Source organism: Xiphophorus couchianus, chromosome 20, assembly GCF_001444195.1.
Source record: "Xiphophorus couchianus chromosome 20, X_couchianus-1.0, whole genome shotgun sequence".
In the NCBI taxonomy this organism is placed as follows: domain Eukaryota; kingdom Metazoa; phylum Chordata; class Actinopteri; order Cyprinodontiformes; family Poeciliidae; genus Xiphophorus; species Xiphophorus couchianus.
The window spans coordinates 18,231,850-18,249,849 of NC_040247.1; the positions used below are offsets into that span (position 1 = coordinate 18,231,850).

General features: G+C 38.3%; 1 protein-coding gene across 2 annotated transcripts in view; it reads left to right on the plus strand.

Moving 5' to 3' along the window:
• arhgef25b (Rho guanine nucleotide exchange factor (GEF) 25b) overlaps nt 1-18,000 on the plus strand; it is a 31,115-nt gene that overhangs the window by 10,862 nt on the left and 2,253 nt on the right. For both annotated transcript variants that reach the window (XM_028002083.1, XM_028002084.1), the window contains 14 exons: nt 4,678-4,994; nt 5,082-5,168; nt 9,598-9,722; nt 12,001-12,067; nt 12,159-12,262; nt 12,366-12,435; nt 13,088-13,177; nt 13,314-13,406; nt 14,501-14,551; nt 14,637-14,714; nt 14,807-14,998; nt 15,067-15,247; nt 15,690-15,880; nt 15,965-16,105. In XM_028002083.1, the coding sequence (XP_027857884.1) occupies nt 4,678-4,994; nt 5,082-5,168; nt 9,598-9,722; nt 12,001-12,067; nt 12,159-12,262; nt 12,366-12,435; nt 13,088-13,177; nt 13,314-13,406; nt 14,501-14,551; nt 14,637-14,714; nt 14,807-14,998; nt 15,067-15,247; nt 15,690-15,880; nt 15,965-16,105 (1,787 nt within the window). The remainder of the gene's footprint in view (nt 1-4,677; nt 4,995-5,081; nt 5,169-9,597; nt 9,723-12,000; nt 12,068-12,158; nt 12,263-12,365; nt 12,436-13,087; nt 13,178-13,313; nt 13,407-14,500; nt 14,552-14,636; nt 14,715-14,806; nt 14,999-15,066; nt 15,248-15,689; nt 15,881-15,964; nt 16,106-18,000) is intronic.

Genomic DNA, 18,000 nt, shown 5'->3' on the forward strand with positions numbered 1-18,000 from the left:
AAGTTCAAGGTGTGTGTTGCAAGGCGCCGCAGGAAAACGCCGAACAGTCTGGATCAGAAACTACAGCAGCTGTAATTTGCTGAATTAGGGACACAAATAGTCAGGTTGTAGACATTTGTTGTGCAAAATAAAGTGTGGCGTTATAAAAATCTAACAAGGACTTTAAAAGAAAAACCTCGTCTTTTCAGCCCACATATCCCATTATAACATTGTTGATATTATTGCATGACCTCCTGATAATTTCCTTGTGTGGTTTACGAGTAAACCTTGTCTGGTTGTCGTTGATCCAGCAGGATGAGACAAAGTTTGCAGCGTCGTTCCCAGATTAACGTTTTCGTAAACCCTCTCAGGAGTAAGAACTTAAACGTGACTGGAGAGAGTTCCTGATTTGTGGTTTTTGTGACGACAGTATCATTATTTTCTAGGACTTGGTAATAATAACAATTGCATCCATCAGTATTTGCATGTTATTAAGCCCTAATCATAATCAACCCTACAGCTGCTTATGTAACACTAATGTGGGGCTAGCATGTGAAATGTGCAGAGCTTTCATCATTTTTAGAGCTCAAACATCATGATGCTGATTGAAGTGCAGCTCCAGCAGTTTTCAAATAATGCTGCCGACCGTCACAATGACCAGATTGGAAGATGGGAAATAAATAATACTTCTGTAATAGTTAGAAAGATGCTTTCTGCTTCAAACACAAAACCGAAAAGTGTTAACGTATTATGAGAAACAATATTTTTCGTAGGCAAATTATTTCATCTTTTTAAGATTTTATGAATCTCATAAATTATTTTTAAAATATTTTTCGTTGTCAACATGAGCATCAAGTACAATAATTTCCAGGCAAGCGTTTCTGTGCACATGCATGACACCAACAGGGGAACTAAAGGAGAACATGGGATCACACAATGTGAGGACGAAATTTGTTAAAGTGGAAAAATAGCAAAACAAAGTCAGACGACTTCAATTTACCTTTGACTCGCCAACAGGAAGAGGCTGGAAATTACATTTTATCTTTAATTAAATATAAAGAGTCCTTAGAAAAATAAAGAAAATCATCTTTATTTTAGAAACAGTTACAGAAAACCGACTATATTTGTTCCCTGCAGTTGTAAATTAAAGACAGAGTTTCAAAGAAACTTTTTAACTTAACATAAATTTGTCTGATCTTTCATGTTGTGATAACAATAATTGAGTCACAGAAGAAATGCACAATAAAGCAACGTTGTTGCCTCGCAGCGAGAAGAAGCTGGATTCAAATCTCACCTGTGGTCCCTGTTCTCCCTGTGCATGCCTGGGTTCCCTCTGGGTACTCCAGCTCCAGTCCAAAATATTCATGCTGGGTTCACAAATTTTTAAGTTGACCTTAGATCTGATTGTGTGTTTGAATAACTATTTGTCCTGTGTGACCCAGGTGCTTGTTTTGCCAGGGTTAAAGTTTGCATAGATGTGATTTTAATCAGAAACTGACGGATTAAGGTGAAAACAGAGAGGATGTATGGTTGTTTCTGTCCAGGATTAAAGCGCTCTGCATGTCTGTTTATTCACTTATAGCATCTTTACAGAGATGAGACTCTCAGCTTTTCTAACATTAATTGTGATCTTTTTCTTTCCATCATTGCTCCATTGCAAAGTGTCGTAAAATGTAAGTGCAGCAGGTTTCAGGCGACAACATGAGTTTGTGCTTCATGTATTTTTAGCTGTGCAATACGAGGAGCCTGGTGTCACGGTGTCTGTCAATAAACACTTTCTGTGGTTTAGGATAAAGTTTGTTTGTTTCTCCTTGAACACAAATTGAAGTGATCTTTGTCATGTTTTGTCCTGAGAGGCAGTGTTACTCAAAGTTGAGCTTTTGAGCCTCTAATGTGGATTATAATAAAAATAAAAACATGGACTGGGTCCTCAAATAATCATTGAAATATTTTTTTTAATTTAAAGATGATTTACAATGGCATATTTACTTTATAGTTATTCATGTAGAATTACATTGCTACTTAATAATGAGTGGAAATTTTAAATTGGAGCAGCTGTAAGGATCAGAAGTATTTGTTATTCAGTTGGGAAAACTAAAACTGGAGGAATCGTTGTTTGCAGCTGTTCCTTTTAAAAAGTTTCTAAACCAAAATCTGTTTCATGACCTAATAAATGTACAGTAGATATACAACGCAGTAGATATACATTTCAAAAGTGAGTAAAAATGTATATTCTGTTATAGTTTATTGCATCTGCCTCATGTTTTGTTAGTTTTTTCTCTGTGAATCTTACTTCCTGGTCTATGCTCTTGGAGTTTTTCCTGTTCTACTTCCTGTTTTGCTGTCACAACAGGTTTTTATTTATGTTCAGCACACCTGCAATGCTTTAAACATTAATATTCTCCAGAGATTCCCCGAGTGCTGTTGTTTTCTCATTAGATTATGTTCCCACGGTTCCTCAGGTTTAGTCCGTGTCGAAGTTTTTGTTTATTGTTCTCTGGTTGTTTGCCATCAAGTGACATGTTTTGTTTTCATCCGCGTGTGTTTTGCAGCTGTTTATCTTTTTAACACTTCTTGAAACTTTGTGTGTGAAAGCATAAAGGTTGAAATTTTCTTCCTGCTTTAAATAATGTCAGGTGAAGTAGCGCAGGTTTCAACAGATGAAGATGTACGTAAGAAGCCAAACCTCAGTGAGTCTCTTAAGGAAAATTTTAATTTTTTCTCTCCGTCACCCTCTATTGTAAGGTCAAAGTTTAACTTGGCCTTCTTATTCTTCTATTGTTACATCTTGTGTAATATTTTACTCTGCTATAAAACATCCACTGTACTTACACAGGTATTGACTCGTAAAACAATTACATTTACCTGGAACTAAATAGTGTACAGGCTCCCTCAAGAATAGGACATTCAGCTTATTTTTGACATTTTGTTTTACCTTGATCAAGAAAACATTAACAAATAGCACATTTTCCATTATGGCCAAATGAAACCAAGCTTTAACTGTGGGTTCAAAGGATAAGTGTGGAACAAAACCAACACTGAATGCTACCAAGAGAACGCCATACTCACAATGTCAGCAGCATGATCTGGGGTTTAATTTTCCTTAATTTATACATTATTTTAATCAAAAGGTTGGTTGTCGGCACTTTGACCCCAAACTGACAGATTTTATTCTCCAGCGTCCTTGTGATTACAAGAACGCATTTAAATGTACAAAAGAGTTTTTGGAAAACTTTTCCAAGTTAAGTGAGAAAATGTTGTGAAGTCAAGACTCAGGGTTCTGATTTGGACTTTTGTCAAAGAAAACTAAATACTTAAATAAATCAAACGGAAGGGATTCAAGGTGTAGTCATGGACTGGAGGGTGTCTGGTTTGGGAAAGCTATCCTGGAAAGATGGAAAGATAGATAGACGGATTAATGCTAAGTTTTGGAAACTATTTAATATCTTATTTCTATTAGGTTGTTTACAGTTCTGGATTAGGAAAGTGCTGCAAAACAAAGATGAATGATCATGAATCCTTTTCAGCATTAATTTCTCTCCATGGGAATTAAAAGTCAAAGTTTTGGTCCCCCACCTTCCTCCCCAAAACACTGAGATTCATTGCAAAAGTAGAACAATTTGTTTTATGTGATTTTGATCAAACGGCTTTAATCAAAGCTCGGTTCAATGCTGAAAAATCAAACAAGCTCCTTTAACAATTGCTTTTATATTTACATATTCCTCTATTGTTGGGATGTTAAATCTGGTTTCATTCAAATAAATGGGACAGCAAACTTTGCAGGACGAATAAAAACAATACATGATTTGCTACAGTCAGCCTGGTGTGTTTATACTTATTTTTCAAGTAGTTTGTGTAAATGGTTGACCCGGTTTCTGGCTTCTTGAAAGTTTCTCATTATGATTACAACTTACATAATTGTGTTGAAAGTGACTGAGGGCCTCTGGAAAGAAGAACAAATGTATAATATAAAACTCTTGAATGACTTTGGTTGGACAGGGAAGATGGATGATGGAGACGGAAGGCGTTCAGTGCAGATGTGGCGCGTTTGGTTTCAATGTTTGGAAAATCCTAAAATTAAAATGTATTAAAGTATTCCAGGGTTTTTATAACATCATAGAGAATATATACAGTAGTAAGTAGCTATTCCCTCTTTTCTTAATTTCCTTTCCTCATTCCTTCCTTCTTTCTTCTCATTCTTCCTTGTGTGATTTCTTTGTTAGTTTCCTGTTTTATTAGTTTCTTTGCTTATTTCTTTTTTCCTTCTTTCTTTCTCTCTTCCTCTCATTCTATCTCTCTTTGTTTCTTAGGATATAAACTCATGTCATTCTTTGAAAAATAAATGTGTTGTAAAACTACAAAAATCTTGCTTACTTCTTTGTTTTCTTTCTTCCTTTCTTCCCATTTTTGTTTCTTTCTTTATTTTTTCTTTCCTTTTTCTTAGGGTGTTAAACTCAGATGTCATATATTTTTGAAAAATAAATATGTTGCTAAAACAAACAAAAGGAATTGTTGTTTCTGTCTTGCTTGCTTGTCAGAGGAGATATTATTTCTGTATTATTTTTATTTCAGTCAGAGCCTTGGCTCCAGCAGCTCCTCTGATTTAAGTTACATTTCTGGACTTAGCGCAGGAAATTGATCAACATTTTTGTGCAGCAGCAATCTGTCTGTGACATCTGCTGTTGTCTCCCCCTGCAGCGGAGTCGTACTCTGTGGCGTGCAGTGAAGGCAGCATTGCTCCGTCTGCGGGATCTCTGCCCCACCAGGCCTCAGGAAGCACCAGCCCCTGCTCTCACTCCCCGTCTGGAGCATCCCGGCACCCGGTCAGCGCCCTGAAAAAGTGGCTCACCAACCCGGTGCGGAAGCTGAGCTCTGACCCCAGAGGTGGAACGGGGAAAGCCGAGAAGCAGAGTTTCAAGGCAGAGGGAAAGCAAAAGCCTTTTTTGCACAGTGAGACTCGGCAAAGTTCACTGGAAGTGCACAATAACTACACCATACTGTCCTCTGAAAACACGGTGCGAACCTGATGGCTGAACATGGAAACCCCCTTTACATATTTTTTTTGTTTTTACAGCCTCTAATGCTGCTCATTTTGTTTGCAGGACTGGAAAAGTCCCACAGCGACGTCTCCGTCCCTGATGTCCCGTCAGAGCTACTTATGTGACCTTCTGGATGACTCACACAGCCCAGTAAGTGCTAACCTGCCTTACTCTTCCTTTAATTAGCATTAACACCCTTTAGCAACCAGTAATGTAATAACAATCATTATAATATCTGCCAACAAAGTACTAATTTTGGCCATTTTAAACATAAGACATACTGTATCTATCTGCAGAAAATAAAAAAGTATTAAATAGAGCTGAATTTATTGTGCTGCTTGCTCATCAGAATCAGAGGGAATGACATGTTCATTGTATGTATTCAGTTAAGGATACATTGTATGATGCCTTAGTTATGGTTGCACAACTAAATTAATATTTATTTGTAACAATGTTACTTTGCTAAATCTATCCTTAAGCAAAGAGGAAGCAAAAATCTAAGTGAAAAAGTTCTTCTCTTGTTTTAAGAGAGTACAAGTGACACTTTCTCCCTTTTCTATATAGTTTGTGCAGCAACTACTGATTATTTGTTTCTAGATACTTGGTGTTAATCCAGATTTCGCATTTAGCATGTTTTCATACATCACTTTTGGTCTCTTCTGCTTCTAAAACAACCCAAGTGCTTTACAAACCACATGTTTTTTTGGCAAAATGTGTTTTGGTGTCTAGAAAATGAGCTGTTTCAAAATCCTCCCAAATTTTGAGTCACAATTGACTTGCACTGTGCTGTTACCTAGCAACCTCAGCTGAGCTAAGCCTGTCACCTAGCAACCCAAGCTGAGTTCCAGGATGTTTTGTAAGCTGGTTTTACTGCTGTAAAAGGTTTGCTGAAAGAGACAAGTGTTTTGTCACTTGCTGTGTTCTTCTTGGTTGCGCAGCAGGCTTCACTTTGTTTTGGGTCAGAGATGTAGGATTGTAAAATTGCGTATCTGTTTGCAGCCATTTTTATGAGCGTGTGCAAATGTTGAGTTGTGGCCAGCAGCAAATTATTTGGATTTAAAGTGACAAGAGGCTCTAAAACAGCTCTGAAAAGAGCTCAAAATAGGCAGAACTAAGCAGGCTAAAATCTCATTATCTGAGAATTATTTTGTTGAGAAAAAATGCAATAAACATGTTTTTTGACATCCAATAATATAATTTGGGGAAGAATAATAGGTCCCCTTTAATGCTACGATGTTGCAGCAAATGAAAAGAAATTCATTTGTACACATCATTTGACTTTCATTAGTGGTGCCAAAGAAGTCGCTACATGGCTGATGTGCGTACTCCCACACAGGCCTCTGCAACATCTACCGTTGTAGTGTTTAATCTACACAGAGGAGTGAAATCAATCATGTGTGCTTCTGTAGATAGCATCTGGGAGTAATCAGCTTGTCAAGCAGCCTTTAACAGCATGAAACAGGGTCAAGTTAGGGAGTGAAGACGACACCTTTTCACCAGGAGGGGAAGAATCCCAGAGGCGGGGTGAGAATCAGGTCTGAGGATGTCTGAGAGTTTTCCAGCCAGAAAGATCAAGTTTCATAATTGTTACTAAATATTCACCAGAACATTAGAAGGTTAAATACATGTTTTCTCCTCAGATGGAGAAAGCTTTGATTGATGAAATATTGATGTTGTATTTGCAGTTTAACTATTTTTCAAAGTATACAAACACAAAATACTGTAAATAATTGGAAGAGAAAGGAAATATCTACAAGTTTTTGTATGCAAAATCCCTGAAGAATGGGAAGATTTTAATGAAAGAGCCAGACACGTCGCTTCTGCTGCAGCATGTATTATCTGAGTTAGCTTACAAACATGCACAATGATACCAAACCTGAAACAACAGTATGGTAGCTAACAACGGTGCTAACAACAGACTGCGTCAACATTTGGAGCGTCAAAAATATACTCACAAGCTTTCCAAAAGTTAATAAACTGATTTACAACCGTACATGTGTGTTTAAACATGCAATCCTACCTGAAGAAGGGGAATAGTTTAATGGAAGAGCCAGACACGTCGCTCTGAGGAGAAAGTTGATGCTGGTCGCATCTGACCACTACATCAGACCAGAGATTAAAATCTTTAGCCCAAACTGCTGGCAAAGCAACACAACCAAAAAGAGTAAATACAACTCAAAGAGAAAATGTACCTCTGAATGATAACTGAACAAATTTCAGTCCATCACACATTTGTTTGTGTTGTGATCTTCCTGACTCAACTCTGTCTTAGCTACCTTTCACTGGAAAAAATGTGTTTTGGGGGGAAAACCTGGCACGGTTATTCAGACGTAACTGGTTTAGTCTGTATAACAAAAGAAAAGCAGTTTCACCAGGTTATTGTAACACATTAATATTTATACCTAAACCGGTAGAGACCAAACTGTTTGCCACAAAGGCCCAAATCCTCAAGCTTACGGTTAGTTTGTTGCAACACTTAGAAATGTACAGTCTTTATGAGTGTTAGACAGAAACATTCATGGTATTCTTTGTAACATGAATGGGAAACAGGACGAGCAGCCGCTGCAGATAAACACTTCCAGTGGCACATCTGTGGCTCGCTAATTAAATCCCTATTCATCTTTCTTTCCATCCACTTACATAAAGAAGTTTATTCTTCCAGCTAAACGTTTTCAACATCTGCGGAGAGTTTACATCTTTCTGCTAAACCAAGCTAACCCAAAGGTCATACGGCTCACAGGAGGTCAGAGAGATATCAGAGTGGTTTAGCTGTTTCATCTAATTCAGCAATGAAAAGAATAAACATAAAAACAATTTGCCTTAAAAATACCCGTCAGCAGTGAATCGTAAACCCAGAAAGAAACAAAAGTGTCTCTGGATAAACATGAAGTGCTTTGTTGACCTACAAATATGATCAGTTCTGCAGAGAGATTAGAGATCTGCTGCACTGAGGCAGAGGACAAAATGTGTTGAGACTAAATCACGTCAAGAGGATTACAGTCATTTTCACATTAGAGCGTGGTGCTTTTAGGTGAGGAGGGGTATTTGTTATATAACCAGTGTCTGTGCCTGGGTCAGTGACCCTGGTATCTGTTATATGACTTGACAAGCAGCACACCATCACCCATCCTGCGTGCTTCTCCGTCTCCACTGCAGCATTAATAAAAGCTGCTCATTAACTCTAAGGTTACTCTGAGTTGCATTGCAGAGGTAATTCCCAGCTGGAGATGCTGGAGATAAAAGTTGATTAAGCAGGAGTTGACACATCTGCCGACGACACGCGAACACACTGCTTTCTGCATTGTTGCAACAATGAAAAATTACTTTCTAAATGCTTGCGCTGTGATAAATTCACTCAGGAATGGATATTTTTCATCCACGTCCAAGCATAAAATATTTTAGCTTAAAAAAAAAATAAGATTCTCACTTATTTCAGTGCTTCTTAAACCATTATCCTGAATTTCCTCTCTGAGGGATAGTAAAGATTATTTCTATTCTATTAAGGGACTCTGGTACCCTGTTTTTTTTTTTCAATTTGATCTGTGAGATTGTCTGGAAATACATATATTCCACATTTTATATTAACTTTTTCTTCCAATACAAATAATTTTTTAAAGAGAATTTCACATAATTTTATGTAAAATAAATTTTTTTTGGCTTTATATCATAAAATAATGTTATTCCCTCATCAAAAACATACCTGGAGTGTTGCCTTGATTCTTACATGCATTATTGAGAAATCTTTGAATCTCCCGTGACAACCATTCAGGGGTGCCTAAACATTTGGTCTGAAAAAGCGCCGCATATTTCCACAAAGCTCCGCCTTGGAGCTGGAGTCGCCAGCCGACCTCACAGAGCACTCCTTCCCCACTCAGCTCCTCCAGACTAGTGGCAGCAACAATTAGCAAACACCTGGTGGAAGTGAGCATCTGCTGAGCTCATCATACAAAGTGCTTTGTATGAAGAAGGTGATAATCTCAGATTAACATTTTTAAGAACGGCATTGTTGTGATGATGTGCTGAAGGCAGAGCTTTGGAAAGAGTAGGAGGTCCTTAAAGAGACAGAGGCCCACTTTCAAGGTTTTAAGTTGAAAAGTACAAATTTCTTTTAAGTCATGTTTGATATATAAAGCATTTTTATAGTAACTGAAGATAACATAGTTACCTGATTGTGCTATAAAAATTCAGGATGTGCCTGGAAGCTACATAATACCACCACTTTAGCATAAAAATGTGATAAAATATTTATTTATCATTCCAGTTGAAGTAATTACCTCTTTTAATGTGCTATTTATTGTGTATTATGTTGACTTTGATGCATATTATGGTACTCCTACTGATGTTTCTCCAGGCTGCAAACAGTTTTCTGGCTCAAAACTGTCAAGAGGTTTGATTAACAATTTGTACCAACAAATTATTACATTTGCTTTAAGCTTTGAATTAAATGATACTGAAAACACACAAAATGATTTAGATTAAACTCCAAGAACAAAACGTTCACCACCTCACAGAGTCAGACAACCTCCTAGCATTTTTTAACGTTTCTTAAAATCTGTTTCATCTTCCTGTTGCGTTTCAGAGTCAAATATCCGAGGTCAACACTCTGCAAGCGGAGGAGAGCTGTGTGGCTGAAGACTCGCCATGTCCTTCATGTGCTGCAGTCGACAGCGAGGAGGAGAAAAAACTCGCCTTGGAGAAGAGCCTGTGAGTCCTGAACTCTTTCTGTGTCTAAGCTGATGTTACAGTTTGATGTAAAATATATGTTTTAATTTTTCCTTCAGTGTCTATTTGAAGGCAAAAGGGAAAAAGGTTATTTAGTCGATGATGAAGTGAGTAATTTAGACATTTGGTTTGAATCTTACATAAAGAACAGGGATCTCTTTGTTTCAATTGGAAACTTCTCATCAAAGAAGTCAAAGGTCACATGTGGGGTACCTCATCAAAGAGGTCAAAGGTCACATGTGGGGTACCCCAAGGTTCGATCTAGAATCAATGCACAGCTTCAGTTATTACGACTGAAAACCAGCGATCAGGCCCGAAACCTGGGAGTAGTGATGGACTCTGACCTGAACCTCCAGAGCCACATAAAGACAGTTACAAAGTCGGCCTTCTATCACCTGAAGAACATTTCCAGGATTAAAGGACTAATGTCTCAGCAAGATCTAGAGAAACTCATCCATGCATTCATCTTCAGTCGTATTGATTATTGCAACAGCGTCTTCACAGGTCTGTCCAACAAATCAATCAAACAGCTGCAGCTGATCCAGAATGCTGCTGCTCGCTTTCTCACTAAAACCAGGAAGATAGAGCACATAACACCAGTTTTAAAGTCCCTCCACTGGCTCCCTGTAGCTCAAAGAATAGACTTTAAAATACTGTTGTTAGTTTATAAATCACTGAACGGCTTAGCACCACAATACATTAAAGATCTGCTGTTGTTGTATCAACCTTCCAGACCTCTCAGGTCTTCCGGTTCTGGTCTGCTCTGCATCCCCAGAACCAGAACCAAACGAGGAGAAGCAGCTTTCAGCATCTATGCACCACAAATTTGGAACAAACTTCCAGAAAACTGTAAAACAGCTGAAACACTGACTTCCTTTAAATCTCGACTAAAAACCCACCTGTTTAGGATTGTATTTGAAATGTAATCAATTACAAATTTATTGATGGAACTTTACATAATGTCATGTTTTGATTGTTGATTTTGTCTTGCATTGTGTTTCTGTGTTTGATATGCTGTAAAGCACTTTGAAATGCCTTGATGCTGAAATGTGCTATACACATAAAATTTGATTGATTGATTGACTTAAATGAAAGTTTTTGGTTTACTTAATTCTTAAAATGGAGAGTAAACTTCAAAAAACATAGAAGAAAGTGAAGCGGATTATTTGTGCTTCAGTTCCTAAACCTAAAGTGAAAAAGGACAAACTCACTGCAGGGTCAAAATATCTCTTCAGGATCTTTGTTTTTCTCACGATTCATGCAGCATAGCTAGAAGAAAAATAGGAACAAATATGTTCCTATTTCCAGACCATATTTTTGTAACATAAATGCTGATAAATTTTAATTTAAATGGCTGCAAGTCAGTAACATTCAGAACCAATACGTTAGACAAATAAAGCTAATTCAAACAAAGTTGATCTTATAAACTGTATTATTTTAATCCATCAGATTATGATGTTTTGTAGTTTTTTTAAAATTGGGTGAAAAGGCTCATCACCCAGGGCAGCATCCCACTTGGGGGCGGCACAAGTTGGACATCAGTTTTTTCAGCATTGATGATGTTCAGCGGTAAACATCTCCATGTTGCACGATGATTCACACAGAAGGAAAGTAGAAACATATTTTTCAGAGCAGCTAAAGAAGCAGAATCTGGTTTTTGATTTGCAGCTCCTCATTCAACAATGAATTATTTGAAGAAAAATAAACTGCATTTTATTATTTTTTTATCTTGAAAACAAAAACCTAAATTGAACTGTTCTACTCAAATATCATATAAAAGGTTTTTTTATTATTATATTTATTTATTTTTTTTATGTTCACCTTACATTTAGGCAAATTACACAGCCAAACATATTTATAGTTCAAATGTGTTCACTATGCGCATTTTACACATTTATTATTTGAATTATTGCATTTGTGTCTAAGCACCAGCTTAATTAGTTACTCGTTATTATATTTGCCAATTTATTTTTTTCAAAATTCAGTTTAAGTGTTGCAGGCAGATATTTCCATTTTGTTCAGACGTGAACCCTCTGCAAGATCCTGTTTTATAAACATGTTGTAACCATAGCAACAACACTAACTCTCACATAAGGAAAACATAGACATTGCACAACACTTTTAACCAATGAGGTAAAATAATACGTTCATTATTTAGAGCAATTCAGCAATTCATCAAGTGTAAATTCTTGTTGTTTTTTTAAGTTTGTCTTGCAAACTAAGCAGTCATATTTCTGTGTGTCTCCTAATTCTGTCCCAGATACGTCCTGACAGAGCTGATCGAGACGGAGAGGTTATACGTTGAAGATCTTGGGCTCATGGTTCAGGTTTGTCTCCTTCTACAGTATCCACTGCAGTGAGCTGATCTGATAAACTTCTTAAATTCGTGACTGTGAACTGAAATGCTTGTTTGTTCAGGGCTACATGACCATGATGGCCAACCAGGGCGTCCCGGAGGACATGAGAGGAAAGGACAGGATTGTCTTCGGAAACATCCACCAGATCTACGACTGGCACAAGGAGTGAGGCCCTCCTGCTGGCTTTGAATCTAAACAATCACTCAAAATGTGTCATGTCTTCTTCAACGCTGTGCGTCCTGCCTGAAAACATGACTGTGTTTTGCAGCTATTTCCTGGGAGAGTTGGAAAAATGTGTCAGTGATCCAGACAGCCTGGCTCAGCTCTTTATCAAACATGTAAGTCTTAAAAAAATACACAAAAGTGTGAATGAGAAGTGTTTCCTGCATATTTTCCATTAGGTTGGAGGCTTGTTCAGTCATCTCAGACAGCTGCCTTGCAGATGTTTTTTTCCCCCCAGGTTTATTCAGCTGCAGCTGCAGAATAAAGGGATCTTATAATCACTGTAGTTTGGCTACAGAGCCCTCAAAGCCTGCAATCAGCATTACAGATCATCCACAGAAACCAGACTGTGGGTGAAAAGGAACAAATTTATCTGCTCTGAGAGATTTTCAGGTCATTTGTTTTCACTGTCAACTTAAATGAATTACTATTTTATTTTATTTTTACCTCGCAGAAGCAAAAATGTTAATGATAACTAATGAGAAAAGTACAAGAAACATTTGCACGTGAAGCTCAACCTTCTTAGCTCCCTTTGCAAGCTGCAGCTAATAAAACATTTATTTGTCAGCCAGTGAAACTTTTTAATGAAGCTCATTTCCTGGACTGATATTAAAAATCATTGGTGAGGAACACAGTTAAATGTAGAGGAAACCAAGACCCTGAGTGGCTCAGTAATTTAGCTTCCTCTCTCTTCATTCTCGCCTTCGATTGCTCACATAAACTCAATATTTGGAAACGTTTGAGGCTCTGACTGTGTTAAATCTGCAGGAGCGGCGACTTCACATGTACGTGGTTTACTGCCAAAACAAACCCAAGTCGGAACATATCGTCTCAGAGTACATCGAGACCTACTTTGAGGTGAGAGCATAACATGAGAGAACTATTCAATTTATCACCAGACCGACGTTTATCTGATTGAAACAACCGCGTTATCCAACAAAGTGTGTATTTAACTGCACACTCAAACATTTTGCTCTGATTTACGTGTCGACAGGATCTACGGCAGCAGCTGGGTCACAGGCTGCAGCTCAATGACCTCCTGATCAAACCCGTCCAGAGGATCATGAAGTATCAACTGCTGCTAAAGGTGATGAGTTTTCACATGTGTCTTACACTGCTTCCTCCTTTCGTTTTTATTTGACGTGCACACAGGAGGAAACATAAGTATTGAAAATACATTTCTAAGGAGGTAACAACATGAACTTCACACCAGCGGTCAGTAATAAGTCAAAGTATCCAAAATGTGATTTTATTTTTTACAAATTAGTCCATAAATTAGGTTTTGTGTAATACAACAGAAAACCACAGATAATAAGTTTTGACCACATCAAGGGTAAGGAACTAAAAAGGCATGGACAGCGAATATACCTCCTGAAACCTGTCAGTATTTAGAAACTTGCCAGTATTTAGGTCTTCTATAAAAATGTTTCTCATTACCAAGAAATTACAAGAGGTGCATCTCCTGATTGATGAAAGCAAAGAGCAAGAGAGAGTCTGAAAGACCTGAATTTAGTTTTATTTTTTTCATGAAAACATTAAGTTGTCCACTTAACCTCAATCATTTCTATCTTTGCTTGCTGCACAAGACTCCTCTTCTGAAGGAAATGCAGGTTGAAGCTCATGTTGCTGCAGAACATCTATGGAAAGTCCATTAAATAATTATGGTGTCAACTTTGTTTAGCACACATTATCCAAGACAAACTCTCCCAATGGGGACAATAAATTATACATTTATCTATTTATGTAATTGGAGGACATACCAAACTAGACCTAAAATCATTGTCATTGCACACACCGAGTTTGATGAAGTTGCATTTCCTCAAAAAAGAAAACAAAAACACACTAACAGTGACTTTATGGTGGAACATTATGGTGTGGGGCTCTGTTTCAACATGTGGCAAACTGTGTACAGTTGAAAGGAGAGTTAGTGGAGAAATTCACTAAGAAGATGAAGATAAGTCATCATTTTTTTAGTGTTGATGAAAAAACAAATAATTCATTTTAAAACAATTTTTTCTGGCACATAAGCTTCTCAACAACAAACAGTTTTTCCAAATAATAACAATTTTATTTGTTTTTGCTTCATGCTGTTAAATATTTCCTGGACCTCAAATACAATGACAAAATTTAAAAATTTGATTTCAAAATCTAAACATGAACTCCTTTCTCTGTCTCTTTCAGGACTTTCTGAAATATTATAGCAAAGCAGGAAGGGATGTTGAGAAGCTTCAGGTTTGGACTCAGTTTCTGCTCAGCAGAAATACCTTTTCTTCATTTCATGTTTTGATTAATATTTTTATTCCATGTCTTAAATCAGAAAGCGGTAGAGGTGACGTGTTTTGTGCCAAAACGCTGTAACGATATGATGAATGTGGGAAGGCTACAGGGTTTTGAGGTATTTCTTTTACATTTTGAAATAATATTTGATGGATTTTAAAAAGTAATATATGACGAACTGACTGTGTGTGGGATGTGCTGCTGCTTTAGGGCAAGATTACAGCTCAGGGGAAGCTGCTTCAGCAGGACACTTTCTCTGTCAGTGAGCAGGAAGGCAACCTCGTGTCCAGAGCGCGGGAGAGACGTGTCTTCCTGTTTGAGCTGCTGGTCATCTTCAGTGAGCCGATTGAGAAGAAAAAAGGTTTCCCTTTGCCAGGCTACACCTTCAAAAACAGCATCAAGGTGAAGAAAGAGCTTTAATTTGAATGAATCCGTGGAGGTTTTATCTTCTTCCCCTTTGTGTTTTGTAGGTCAGCTGCTTGGGTGTAGAGGGGCCTCCTCAAGAGGATCCGTGCTGTCTGGTCCTGACTTCCCGGGGGACAGACGGCAGTGTAACCCGCTTCATCATGCATGCTTCGTCTCCAGAAATACAGCAAGCTTGGTACAATGATGTGGTCCAGATTCTGGAGACTCAGAGGAACTTCCTAAATGGTAGCTCAGCTTTGCGATAGCATCGATTTAGGATAGGGGTGCACCGATTGCAGTTTTCTGGCCGATCTTTTAAAAAGCCTAACTTACCGATTCCGATTTTGGCCAATATAATATTTTTGTCTGAAATGGTGCTCAATGTATCAAGAAAGTTGCTGAATTGGCAACAACGGGGTGACTATAGTTAACTGTAAATGTGCAGACATGACCTGGTGGGTGGGTTTGTCAGTCAATCCTCTCATGGGAGAAAAGAAAAGCGCAGTGGTTGATTTTTAGACCTTTGCCAAATGTTGATAACATCAGTGGATAAGATCGGCTTCACATGTAAAAATTGGCCGGTCACCGATCTCCCAACATTAAGGAAATTGACACGATAAATCGGTCTGCCCCTAATTTAGGATTCAGTGATTCAGATTGATGTGACGCATCCTCCTGTCCTCTGCAGCCCTCCAGTCGCCGATAGAGTACCAGCGCAGGGAAAACACAACCAATAGTTTAGGAAGGAGCATGAAGTGTGCAGGTGTGCAACCAAGCGACTCCTCGTCACCAATGGATCGGCGTCACCAGCCCTGCCTGCTGTTTTACAACAACTCCCTGCCCTCTCTGCACTCACCACGACTCACCTCTACGTCGCAGGTTATCCTTTCACACAGTTTTATTTTTGCACAGTGCTTCATCACCGTCTTCTCCATCTTTACCAGATGTCTCTTTCTGTTTAAGGTCCCAAATGCGGCTGCGGTGGCTCTTCGAGCGGCCCACCCTCCGTTTTCCTCCCAGCAGCAGCTCAGTTTGTCCACAGAGGTGAAACACGATTGTGGCACCTTCAGCACCCTGTCGCCCTGCAGCCATCACTGCTGTAAGGTAGGTCAGTCCTCTGCTGCACAGTTTGCATCCAGCATTGACTGGTTACCACTTTCTAAAAGAGAGAAACAAAGAAGGAAAATCACTCAATTTTATTACAACAATGCTTTTCAAACCCTTAGATTATACCACATGATTAATACTAAAACGCTTTTTATTTATTGAACAGCTAAATAGTGAGGATTATGTTACCACAGCTGTAATCTGTGACTTTTGTCACAAGCACTGATGTATAGAGGAAATATTTCTCCTGCTGCCTTTGTTTGGTATCCTGTTTTTTTTCTCTTCTGACTGGATTTATAAATCTGTTCAGCCTAATTTGTTGCCAGAGCCATTCAGCGACTCAGTTTATGGAAAAAACAGAGACCTCCTGGTTTTATCTCGGTCGCTAAGACTTCCACCAAGAGCTTGATTGAAGAGTACTTATTAGGCACGCTGATCTGGCCTGAGTCCACAGCTCTGTTGTTGTCCTCTTGGCTCCGGCTTCGTATTTTTGGATCTGCAGTGTTTCCATTGTGCTACAGCTGCAAAAGAGTAGAACAATTTCCCATGTACCTAAAAAGGTCTGCGCACAAAGAACATGCCTGTCATGGTCTGGTGGAAAAATACCATCATTTGTGGTCTGGTAAATATAGCAACAAGTAAAGCACTTTGGTTAAATTTGGGTTGCAGCTTCTTCTTCTTCTTCTTCTTTTTTTTAAATGCACACAGTTTTCAAAAAGACTTCAATTAAGACAACTTCAAACAAATGTTACAAAACAAACCTTTTGAATTTCTAAAGAGCCTTGTGGTATGTTTACATGAGTCAGTTTCCTGCTGCCAGCTGTAGTTGTCATGCCAGGCCACAAGATGGCGCTACGCTTTTGAGTTTTAGCTTCCATCTCGTAGTAAACAGTAAACCGTCTCCTATGAACGAAGAGCAAACGTAACCAGGGGCGCTGCCAGGAATCTTGGGTCCCCTGACAAAAAATAGGTGCCAACCCTCCCCCTCAATACTGATACTGGCACAATATTTACTGCTCATGAATTTAACATCCAACAGTCCACAAACAGTGTGCAAGTAGGTTGCTTAAATTTTTTCTATTAGTTTTAGATTACTGAAATGTCTCTCCCCACGAGCAACAGTCAAAAGCAACATGTAAAATACACATAAAACAATCCAGACTTCTCAATAAAATGCTATATTGTTGCATTTTATTCACGCTGCACTACAGTGAACCCTCGCTATAACGCGCTTCACCTTTCACGGCCTCGCTGTTTCGTGGATTTTTTTGTGCAGTTTTTTTTCACAACAGGCTATGCTAGCTGCAGCATAGCACAGAGCGAGGGGGAGGAAGGATGAGCAGCCACATGAGATAGTGATTGACAGCACTAAAACTCACCTCCTGCCACTGATTGGTTGTTTCTAGAGAACTGGGAGAAAGCAGAGGAAATAGATTTTTCACAGATTATCTCTCATACCATACTGTCACAACATAATGACAGTTTTAACAAATATGTGAAAAAAAATATTTATATAAAAGTGACATACTGCAGCTTTAAGTTCACTTAGGAGGGACGTGGGCTAGAGCTGCTGCTGACTGACTCATCTGTAGTTAAGTGGTAAAAGGTACAAGTTAAATATATCAATATGCTGGAATTTTTTCCCCTTAATTCATTAAATGCTAGTGAAATAGCTAAGCTAATTATGCTAAATGGTTGATAATTTCACACAGTCTACCCGCCTCTCAGAGAAAAACTGGGTTACAAATTGACACTCTTGCCTTTTTCTCTCTCTCCCTCTCTCTATTTTTATTTTATTATTTCTTTGGGGAACCTGATTATATAGTTTTTCTTAGCAGTATAGTATCTGCCACAGTCTTTCTTGTTTTCTACTGTCTGCTGCTGAACACTAC